The sequence below is a fragment of the Gastrolobium bilobum genome, unplaced genomic scaffold (assembly GCF_033153095.1).
Source record: "Gastrolobium bilobum isolate Gb01-03AN ecotype WA unplaced genomic scaffold, APGP_CSIRO_Gbil_v1 utg9664, whole genome shotgun sequence".
Taxonomy (NCBI): domain Eukaryota; kingdom Viridiplantae; phylum Streptophyta; class Magnoliopsida; order Fabales; family Fabaceae; genus Gastrolobium; species Gastrolobium bilobum.
In genome coordinates, this window is record NW_026896200.1 from 152,568 (window position 1) to 164,662 (window position 12,095).

Here is a 12,095-nt window from a genome sequence, read left to right on the forward strand (position 1 = left end):
GGAGAATTTATTAGGAGTTACTTTTTGGAATTTGCATTCATCATTTAACATGACGAGAAAAAAGTTTTCTACACACACAATATTTTGTGGGGTCCGTATTTTTTGGAGCAAAAAAAAAAAAACTATGGCACGCAAAACAAATCTATATAACATAACACAATCATTTTTTCTACAACATAACTCTTATAAAACCCTTACTTTTTTGGAGGGTTAAAGTGATTTTATATGTTCCTACCTAACACTTTTCTAATTATTAAAGTGAAGAACTTATACTTACAAGTTACAACCTATTTTTTCTTATAACCTCTTAAATTATTTTTTTACCTTCTGGATCAAAATCAAATCAACATCGTTGATTTGTTAATTTGATTTTAATCCAACGGTAAAAAAATATAATTGTAAGAGATTGTTAGGGAAAATATACGTAAGTATAACCTCTTTCATACTAAAGAACAAAACATTTATCACTAAGCATGTAAATCAACTAGTAAGAAATTGTCTTAATCAGTGGTCGATTCGAGTTTTTAGAAATGCAACTATATAACCTGGTAAGGAGATCTTTCTCATTTATGCAATTCTACCTAACTCGAATTGAACTAGTCAAATTATACTTTTCAGGTTTACAAGACATTAAATGTTGTTATTTTTTAAAAAATAGTTTTTATTTTAAGTAATATAGGATAGGGAAATAGATTTGTTGTTACAGGAAAAAAAATATTTTTCCTGCACTAACAAAAAAAAATGTGTCCCATGAGAGTTTCAACAAAAAAAAAAAACAAAACAAAAAGTTCACAGCAATGATTTTTGTGTGTGGAGGATGGGAGGGACTTGAATCGTAACATGACCAACACAATACCCAGGATGATTTTTGTGTATAGGATATCTTAGGCGTTACGATTCTTTTTTTTTTCGAGGTTACAAGGAATTGAACACTAGTGATGCGCGTTACGATTCTTTTGTTGAATAGTTCTACATCCTCTGTTATCTTATTAATAATTTACTTACTTAATTAATTAGAGAATAAATAATTATTTTTTAAAAAGTTTAGCAAAAGGATATTAACATTATTCTCTACGAATAATTCCAGATGCTCCAAACGAATATTTCGAATAATTTTCTTAGTAATTCTATATGCTAATTATGTAATACAAACTTTTATTAATGACATAATTAATAAATTAACAGGATTCAATGGATAACAATAGGGATAAGAACAAGGATTATAGAGGAAGATAATTTTTATAACATTGCATCAGAATCAAATTGTTTTTAATATCCTTCCAAATTTAGTATTCATGATTACGTGCAGTTTGGTACCCTATTAACTTCGTGTTACACTCACACGATCTTCTTGTAGGAGGAGCCTTAGCAGAAGGAGGAGTTACCTTGCTTTTAAGGAATAATCTTACCTGCTATAGAAGTGAAAACCCATGATGATGTTGTTGTTATATTTGACTCATTCCTACGTGCATATGACTTGTAACTTGCGTACTTTTCTGACAAAACACGCTTCATATTTGACCCACCAGTCTCACCTCTCTCTTCTATAACAATATATAAATTGCTACATCATTTTCCTTCTGTCCACTGATTCTCTCTACTATTTCCTTCCTTTCTTCAAATGGAAAAGCTTCGTGATTTTGTCACCATTCTTCTATTCCTTTGTCTACTATTTCATGGAGGAATTGTAATAGCTCTGAGAACCCACGATGGATCAGAGGAATGGGGTTATGTTGAAGTCAGACCCAGTAAGCCAATGCATTAGAATTCTGTAATTTCCATTGTGGTTTTTCTTATCTTGAACTACAGTGTAGCATACCAAGTGATTCACTACAATTTTTTTTTTTTTTTTTTTCTATTCAATTTTTTCTGCATCTTTTTAGTGTGTGGATAAGAAATTTAGAGTGAAACTAGTAGTTCCATTGTATTTTATTTTATTTTTACTTTGTTGTGTTGTTATCACAGAAGCCCACATGTTCTGGTGGCTATACAGAAGTCCCTATAGAGTGGAAGATCCCTCAAAACCATGGCCAATCATTCTGTGGTTGCAGGGAGGACCTGTAAGTGTTATCAGATTAGTCTATAATTTGAACAAGAACAACCCATATTCTGAGTTTCTGAATGAGAAGACATTGAATTTATATAGGGTGCTTCAGGAGTTGGGATTGGAAATTTTGAAGAGGTTGGGCCATTAGATACCAGCTTGAAGCCACGGAATTCTACATGGTTGAAAAAAGCAGATCTCTTGTTTGTGGTAACTCATCAATCATCATGAAAAAAAAAAAAAAAAAAAATCATTTTTTACATTTTTGTCGGTTCTTTTTCATTTTGTGGTTCTGAATTCTCATCTGTTAATGCTTTTGATGTCATTACATAGGACAATCCAGTTGGAACCGGGTATAGTTTTGTGGAGGATGCAAAACTCTACGTGAAAACAGATGAGGAAGCAGCTACTGACTTGACTACATTGTTAATTGAGTTATTCAATAGAGATGAGAATCTCCAAAAGAGTCCTCTGTTCATTGTGGCAGAGTCTTATGGTGGCAAATTTGCTGTCACTCTTGGGTTGTCTGCTTTAAAAGCTATTGAAGATGGGAAATTGAAGCTTAAATTTGGAGGTAATCCTTTCTACAATTATATCATGTGTTAGATTTCAGAAATTGAAAACAATTATGACTAATGATTAATGGGGTTAACTTGTTAATTTCTTTTTTGTTATTTAGGAAATGATGGATCCTTTATATTATATAGTTCTAGAACAGAAAAACACCAATAAATGAATGATATTATTATTGGCTAACTTTAACTTTTGTAGGTGTGGCATTAGGAGACAGTTGGATCTCCCCAGAAGATTTTGTGGTATGTAATAAAATTGTTCTGCCCAACAGTTTATGTTGTTGGAACTTTCACAATTTTCATATTCATTCCAAAATTGCAGTTCTCATGGGGTCCTCTCCTTAAAGACCTCTCACGACTTGACGATAATGGGCTGCAAAAATCAAACAGGTAAACATAGAAACAAAAATGTTCAGCAAAAAGTAATATTTTATATAATGGTCATTTTCTCTGTTATCTAACAAACACATTTTAGAGACCAGTCTAGCTCAAAAGATCAAGAAGCAACTTGAGGATGGTAAATTTGTTGATGCAACCAACACATGGAGTGAACTTGAGTCCGTAATTTCAGAGAGCAGCAACAATGTGGTACTATGATTTTCAATTTTTTCAATTAACATCTTTCTATCCCTTAAATGTGATCTCTTTCTAACCCACAATGTACTTTTTTCTTGGGGGGTGGTGGGGGTTAACTCTAGGACTTTTATAATTTTATGGTGGATGCGGGAAATGATTCAGTAACGTTATCAGCAATGGAGTTGGGGTTATCCAAAGAAATAGCAATAAAGAGGTACTCCAAGTATCTTACTTCCATGAGGTCTAGGTCATCATCTCCTGGCGGTGATGTTGATCTTGACAAGTTATTAAACGGTGTCATAAAGAAGAAGCTAAAGATTATACCAGAGAATGTCACGTAAGTCTTGTAGTTCTTTGACTAGGAAAGAAAACTTTACTCACAATTTCACTGCATACCCATGAAATGATAACTTTTGATTATTGTGCTGACAGATGGGGAGGGCAGGGTGGTGAGGTCTTCACATACCTTGAAGGTGATTTTATGAAGCCAAGAATTAATGAGGTGAGAAGATAACAAGTGAAATAAACAAGCTGGGAACTTCGGTTTTAAACTTCAATTTAAATGTATATCATATCAGATTGACAATCGTATCCTAATTGATCAATTTGAGCTTAAACTCAATATTTTCTAGTAAACTCTCTGTTCTCCTGGTTTTCTTCAAGTGGGCAATTTTTTTTTTTTTTTTCCTTTCATTTTTTTGGATATTTGATGTCCTTTATTTTAACATCTTCAGGTTGATGAATTGCTGGCCAAGGGGATCAATGTGACTGTGTATAATGGCCAAGTAAGTGTCCCTTTCTTTTGTTAGTTTCTATAAGAGTAAGAATTGATGAGATTCTTGATTGGATATATGTACAGCTCAACCCAATTATTTCACATGTTAACTTGGTTTCAAAGCAATCAAATTATCTTGTTTGACTAATTTGAAGATTTGTTTTATCTTTAAGTCGAATCATATGATTCTTTTATTTTGTGTATTTTAATATCAGTTAACATCAAAATCTGACTCATTATTATAGGTTGATCTGATTTGTGCAACTAAGGGGACTGAAGCTTGGCTTAGGAAACTCAAGTATGCATATATATATCTCTCTAACTCTAGTAATTTATCATTTTTTAATATTGGTGGAAAGCAAACTTCAAAAGTTTTCTTATTGTGTTTATCCATCTTTTTCTATTGTGTAGGTGGGAAGGGCTTCAAAATTTCTTGGGGAAAGACAGAACACCCCTCTACGTTGGAAGTGACAAAACGACCAAAGGCTTTGTGAGGTCATACAAAAACCTACACTTCTATTGGATTCTCGGAGCTGGCCATTTTGTAAGTCAACATCAATCATAATCTCAACAGCTATGCATATGTTTTCAATGCGTGAAATACTACGTTTTCAATGCCTGAAAATACTACTAACATCTAACAAAGTGGCTTTTCGTGTGCTCATCCTCGCCGTCTATAAAAGATATTAGTTAAAGTGATTTGGATTTTTGTTTTTGTAGTTATTCATTTTTTTATTAATTTTATATTTATTTATTTTAATTTTGGTCTTTATTAATAATACATTGATCCTTATATATTTTTTTAATTACTAAGATATTAATTTTTTTGAGAGTCCAAAATTTAAGTGAGTAAAACTATAGAAATTGACATAAAAATTAACTACAAAAACCAAAATCCGAATAGGATAAAACTAAAAAAATTGTTTGTTTATTTTAATCAAAAGATATAAAAAAAATTGTTGCTAGTCAATGTCATGGTTTTGTAAATAAACTTCGAAATGTGGAATAGCTCTAATTTACTTGGAAGGGGGGGTAAAAAGTAGCTTCTGTAGCGCTTAACAAGTATCATCTTAGGATCACATTTTTTGTAAGAATCCATTCATCTGTAGCTGTCAAACAATAAAAATTTGCTTTTTCGGATTCCATGATTTTCTTTTTTCAGTCTATAAGATTCAATGACTTTTTCGGCATAGGATAGCCTTATTTTTTCTTTATTCTTTTTTCTCAAAAAAAAAATTGTTATCAAAATATAAATTACGTTAATACGTCTCCTTAGTCCATAAGACTTCATTCACCTTATTGTTTAAAAAAAAAAATCAGAAATTTTTACAATTTTTAAATATTAAATTATTATACTTTTAAAAAAAATTTAACATCTGTTTTAAAATTATACCTTAACAAAATCCTTAAATGAAATGAAAATTTTAAATTGGAAATCAATGATATAAGAAAAATTACTCCTTCAAATCTTGAAGTGTGGGGAGGGGCAAGGTACTGAAACTAACGTAAGAATTAATGATGAAGATCTAATTGAAGCAGAGGCATTTATGAGATTAATTGGGATGCTGACTAGTCTATTACTTTTGTGGGAAACATTTAGTGTCAGAGTCCTAGTTATAAGATCCAATGGTAGTGGTACTGTCTCTTCAGAAAAATCAGATTATGCGTCTATGTTTCAGTTCCTTTGTCTCGTAAGAGTACAATAATTTATAATTTGTTTGCTTACTGCTACAGGTACCCTCTGATCAGCCCTACCTGGCACTAGACATGGTGGGTGCAATAACACAGTCACCTGCGACTTGAGGTTTGCATAGAAAAGAACTATTTCTAAAATAAAACAGCGTACTATAGAAAGAATTGTTGATCAGCTAAGCGATCACCAACAAGCAAACTAGAACAGGAACAAGCAAAGAATAGCAATGAATTGAACTCATGGAGATGATATTTATTGTTTGCTTTTACACTGTCATTCTTTTTTAATGTAATAATCATATGTACTTTTTTTCTTCAAAATTTGGTCATTCACTATTCAGGTCTTTTTTTTTTTTTCAAATAATAGAAATCATCAACATTTTTATTTTTATTTTTATTTGTGGTTGAATATTGTTGAGAGAGATAGAGAGAGGGGAAGGGAAGAACCTTAAGAGAGTTAATGGCAGTGAGATCTCTTGCAAACACATCATCAAATGTTTGTTTTTGTTTAAGTAATGTTTAAGATGTGAAAGATCAATTTACTTTACCGAACATGTATATTAGTATACCATATTGTCTAGAAGTTTTTTGTTTTTTGGGGAGTCTGAAAAATGTGTTACCAAAAATGCCTTAATGAAGTTTCAATCGTTTCAAGCTTGGGCCTTATATTCATGGTCCCAAAATGTTGCAGCCCATTGATCCAAACCTGAAAGGAAGAATGACAGCAATCCTGTCTATCGTCTAACAAATTCCTAAAACAAGAGCAAAAGGTTCTTTTCTTCTACTAAAGCGTTCTGGGATGAGAGACAATTGTTATTAACACATTTATTGTCCGCTTTAGAACTTGGATAAGATTTGATTAACATTATGGTTTTCAGAGCTTAACATTAAAAAGAGAAAGCCGGATATTTAAGACAAATTGCTTGGTGCTGCTGGCCAAAAAAACAAAAGAGTAAATTTTTTTTTTTGGTCCCTAACAAAAAAAAACACGGTCCCCACTTTAGTCCCTTACAAAAAAAAAATTTAGTCAGTTAGTCTCTAACAAATTCAAAGTGGACCTATTTAGTTGAAATCGTGGTCCCTCACAATTTCCAAAAAGACCCATATTAATCCCTCAAAAAGACTAAAATGAGTCCACTTTGAATTTGTTAGGGACCAACTGACTAATTTTTTTTTTGTAAGGGACTACAGTAGGACCATGTTTTTTTGTTAGGGACATCTTTACTCAAAACAAAAAGATAGAAGTGAGCTAAGGAAAGGTTGACACGGTTGGTTGGATCTTTTGTCTACAATAGTACCGTTTTGGGTTCTATTCTCAATTTTTTCTCGTTGATAAGCAATATATAATCACACCATAAATCCTTAATGAGATTTGTGGTCTTCCCTGGTCTTGCATGGGGTATATCTTCCCCTAATTTAATCTTATATTTAAGAAGAAAAAAGTATAGAAATGAGGCCTTGAAGCTTCGAATTTGAAGAGTAATTCAATACTGATAATATTTTATGAGAACGTGATTTTGTAAATCTAGAGAGTTAATAACTTCACACTAAATTCTTGTTCAACCACAATATTCAAATTTACTACCAAATGAACTCCAAAAACCAGTTATTAGAACCAAATAAATTTGGTCATAGTTTAGACAGAGCTTGAAGATCCAATAACATTCATGAGTAATTCTCTTCACCATGGATAGTTGATGATGCATATAATGACTATATCCCACATAATAATGACCATGAGATGATGAGCAATACCTCTTTTCCATTTGCGCGCCCCATGAGCAAGTTCGGTTCTGTAGTCATTAAAATCACCATCAACGAGTCTTATACCTATCCATGCAACAAAAAATTGTGCAGTCTAAATATATGATTAAGGTACATAACATTCCAATATTTTGGATATTAAATAAGTGTTGATGTGATAGTTACACCATGTGACCAAAAAAAACTAAATATCAAAGGCCGTTTGTTGTTAAGGTAACTTGAGTCTGTGATTCGGTCGAGCAGTAACCAAGAGGTACTATAATTTATATTCTACTGATGGCTCTTTCTTAGAGCCCCCAATGAACTAAGTTAACTTGTATATTAATTAATGGTCGTAAAAAGACATTGATTTGGGGTATATTTAGGACGTCTACAATGTTCTATTGGATTGGGACTCCGTATCGTTATCAACAATGAAGTTGGGATAATCTATATTACTTTTGTTCTGGATACTACTTATCTTAGGCCCATCAGATGGGTCCAATCTCCTAAAGCCCATATCTAGAACCTTCTAGAGGGCATTCATGGCAAGCCATAGAAGCTCACCACTGGGGCATTCATCATCCCTGCACTACTGTCCCTGTACACTGACAGTAGACAGCTTGATGAGACAGCTCAAGAGGGGTTGACCAACGGGCTCCCCCATGCTAGAGAGGACTCTCCTCTCTAAATAACACTCCCACACATGGAGAGGAGATCTTCTTCCCCACTCTTCTCCTATGTTGTCACTCTGCCTCTATGCAGAGCTCTCACACACACTCCCCCTTGATTAGGGGTGGTAAACGAGTCAGGGGCCTTTCAGGGGCCTTTGGCTCGGCTCGTAAAGGCCTGAGCTCGTTTAATAAAATTTCGTGTTGGAACTAGGCTTGGACTTGTATAAAAGCTCGTTTAATAAAAAGACATCAGGCTCTAATTCAGAAGTTCGGCCTTAGAGCCTCCCAGGCTAGCCTAGTATATAAATATTTATTTATACTTTTTATACTACTTGTAATAACTCTCTCTCATCAATTTATTTCACCCCATTTTATTGGTTTAACAGACTTTTTGAATGATTTTGTTCTATATTATGCTATTTGGATATATATTGAATTTATGTATATTTATGGAATTACTAGTGCTGTTCTATATTACCCTTCATCCTCCTTCACACAAACAAACCCACAAAAACTCATTCGTTCCACTGTGCACTGCTCGTTTTTTGTCAATTTATTTTTTATTTTATTTATTTTATTTTTATTTTTGTTGGCACTTTTTTTATAATGGGCTAAGATATTTAACCTGTTATCTACCTTCTCTCACTTTAATTTTATTTATTTATTGTAGACTTTGTAAATTATAGCTGCAAAATTGGAAGCTAAGGTTTCTATCTGAAAATTGATTTTTTGTGAAATTTTGTTCTCTTATTTTTATTCTTTAACATGCTAACAAGCTAAGACAGGCTTCACACAGGCTTTTATTTTTTGTTAATAAACCAGGTCACAGGCCAATATTATATTCGTAACAGGTAACAGGCTAAGGCCAGTCAGACACGTCTAAATACAGGCTTGGCCCGTTAAGATCAAAGCTCGGCTCGGCTCGGCTCGGCCCGTTAACACCCCTACCCTTGATGCATATACATGGAAAACTCCGCTAGTGCCTTGGTCTCTACCATTGCCACTATGGACACCCCCTATATCAACATACTTCACCTTCCATGGGACACATTTATGTACCACTATGAGTACGACTTTTTTAGTCTTTGATCGAAATTGACTTGTTAGGAGACTGATCCCTCATGCAGCCCTTATGCCTGCGCAACAGGAAGTCGCCCAACGTGAAGAGATGCCTTGGGTAATTAACTATGAAGGCCGGGATGGTTCTCACCCCCGGTAATTAATTATGAAGTCCAAGATGGTTCTCACCCCGGTAATTAATTATGAAGGTCGGTAATTAATTATGAAGGCTGGGACGATTCTCACCCCGGGTAATTAATTATGAAGGCCGGCATGGATCTCACCCCCGGTAAACAAAGTCCGAGATGTGCTACCCCTCGGCAAAAGTCCGAGATGGCCGGCGTCTAGCCAACGTCCTACTAGGCACATTTTTATCGTCATTTATACACTACTATATTAGTTGTTGCAGGTTTTAAATTGGAACAACCGGACATCAAAGGCCCAAGTCACTGGGCATTATTTATTAGACATTCATATCGCAGAGTTTTGTTGTTAAAGAAAAGAATATACATATTTATCATCTATGAAGACTCTCAGTCTCTTTCTCTCTTGGAACATATTCTCTTCTCAAGAAGCTTTCATCTACTATAGTATTTCTCACCCGCGAGTTTTATTTCTGAAGAAGGGAGCATATATATTTATCATCAAGATCTTCATCACCTCTCTCTCTCGGAACAATTATCCTCTTCGGAAGCTTTCATCTACAGTATTATTTTATTATTATCATACGGTCAAGACATCTTTATTCCAGCTGTTAAAATCTCCAGACTATTTGATTCAACATGGGCTCGCCAACTTATTCTTACAATTAAATTATTACTACTTCAAACATTTGAAGATCTTCCTCAATAACAAGACGCATCTTCGAATACAACAAAAGTTCAGCACAATTGCAAGCCATAATAGAATATTTTCTTGAAGCACTTAAGCATCGCCAACCAGACAATTCATACTTGATGACAACAAATAAACAACTCATGAAGGCTGACGTATTACTAACCGGTTACATTGTATCCTGCTTGGAACACTACACACTACGGGTATCCGGCCTAAGCTGCCATATATCTTGGCACCTTGACTCCTTCAAGCTATCAAGCTGGGGGGGCTCTTGTTCTGGATACTACTTACCTTAGGCCCACCAGATGTGCCCAATCTCCTAAAGCCCATATCTAGAACCTTCTAGAGGACACCCATGGCAAGCCATAGAGGCTCACCACTGGGGCATTCTCCATCCCTGCACTGCTGCCCCTGTACACTGACAGTGGGCAGCTTGATGAGACAGCTCAAGGGGGGTTGACCAACGGGCTCTCCCATGCTAGAGAGGTTTCTCCTCTCTAAATACCCCTCTCACACATGTAGAGGGGATCTTCTTTCCCACTCTTCTCCTATGCTGTCACTCTGCCTCTATGCAGAGCTCTCACACACACTCCCCCTTGATGCACATACATGGGAAGCTCCGCTAGTACCTTGGTCTCTACCATTGCCACTATGGACACCTCTTATATCAACATACTTTACCCTCTACGAGACACCTTTATGTACCACTATGAGTACAATATTTTTAGTCTTTGATCGAAATTGACTTATTAGGATATGGAACTGATTCCTCAGGTTTACAAGATGCTAGCTATGGGAGTCGGTGTAACTGTCGTGCAGAAGGACAAAATAAAGGCTTTTTGGACAGCACACTCAGTAATATTTTTTTAGAATCGATGGCAAGAGATTCTTCATTTAGGTATGCAACACCCCAATTATGTGACATGCTGTCTGAATTTGGAAGTAATGCTAACCTGAAGGGAAATAACGAGATTTTAATGAACGGTGTTGCTCTTAAATCCATTTCAGGCGATTTTACATCTTTTGTCTTAACTATTGCTGATTGATAAGGTCCTTTTTTTTTCTTTTTCTTTTTTGGAAATCATTGATAAAGTCTTTTCAGATCTATTGTAAAGTAACATAATTTATCTGCCTGATTGTTGTAGTTTTATGTCATTTGTCCAACCAAGGGAGTTTGGAGCTTGGCAAAGGAAAGCTCAAGTAACTCTTCCTTTTTGGTCTCTCGCTCTATGGGCTACTGATTTATCCCCTCACTTCTCGTTCCTTCTCCGTAGTCGTGACAAAATAAAGCAAACCTAGATGTGTATTAATTTGTTTTCACTGTCTAGATGGGAGAGGCTTCAAAATATCCAGGAGAAATGGAATACCCATCTACTGTGAAAATGACTAGACGAACAAAGGAATTTGAAACTCTTTCCTTAGAGTAGGGTATGGGTGTCTCTACTTACTTTCATTTATTTTGTTAGCACAATCTGAATCTACTGCAGTTATCTACTGATCAACACTGTTTCACATTAACATGAGTGGAAGAAATTGCACAGTCCCCTGGGTCCAAGTTGGAGTCAACAAGCAAGAACAGGACAAAGCAAAGAACAACAGTAAACCGCCTGATGGTATAAGGGATGTGCTTGCCTCTTCCACGGGAATGGCTAGCGATCATGCTGGCTCGGGGGTTCATGACCCAATAACCTAGACTTTGTTTTGGTTTCTACACTCTTTGCTGCAGTTTTCTTTTTGGGCTGATTGCCCTCCATTATTTTCAAAAAAGAAAAGAAAAAGAAGAACAGTGAAAATAAGGCAGTGATACAATACAAGAATGCAATAAACGCTGTCATAAGAAAAATTGATTTTCAAGTTTCAATTTACTGATCTAAATATCATGATATTTTAACCGCGAGTATAGCTGTTTTAGCTTTTACTATATAATATTATCAACCAATATTTCACCAATATGTATACATATAAAATAAAATTTCAACCAATATTCCCCCTTGCTTCGTCTCTTCCCCTCTTCCTCTCCTGCTCTCCCTATTCTCCTACCATTCTCGTATGTCGATTATCATTAATGGAAAGTGCTGAATCCCACATAAATACCGAACCAGCTGAAGGAGTTCGTTGCAGGT

At 34.9% G+C, this 12,095-nt stretch overlaps 1 protein-coding gene across 1 annotated transcript; it reads left to right on the forward strand.

Annotated features, from left to right (window-relative positions):
• Positions 1-1,604: 1,604 nt before the first annotated feature.
• LOC133298225 (serine carboxypeptidase-like 51) lies at positions 1,605-6,022 on the forward strand. The gene is made up of 13 exons (XM_061497480.1): positions 1,605-1,748; positions 1,966-2,060; positions 2,147-2,254; positions 2,378-2,618; positions 2,816-2,859; positions 2,939-3,006; positions 3,099-3,204; positions 3,315-3,529; positions 3,625-3,694; positions 3,927-3,977; positions 4,213-4,265; positions 4,379-4,511; positions 5,702-6,022. The coding sequence occupies exons 1-13, from the start codon at positions 1,622-1,624 to the stop codon at positions 5,768-5,770; spliced, it is 1,380 nt and encodes a 459-aa protein (XP_061353464.1). The 5' UTR covers positions 1,605-1,621; the 3' UTR covers positions 5,771-6,022.
• Positions 6,023-12,095: the final 6,073 nt, after the last annotated feature.

Bases quoted from the DNA above. Each gene is read 5' to 3' on its own strand.
- LOC133298225 (XM_061497480.1), top strand. From the start codon at position 1,622: ATGGAAAAGCTTCGTGATTTTGTCACCATTCTTCTATTCCTTTGTCTA. The intron at 1,749-1,965 runs GTAAGCCAATGC...TTGTTATCACAG, and splicing joins TTATGTTGAAGTCAGACCCA to AAGCCCACATGTTCTGGTGG. The intron at 2,860-2,938 runs GTATGTAATAAA...CCAAAATTGCAG, and splicing joins TCTCCCCAGAAGATTTTGTG to TTCTCATGGGGTCCTCTCCT.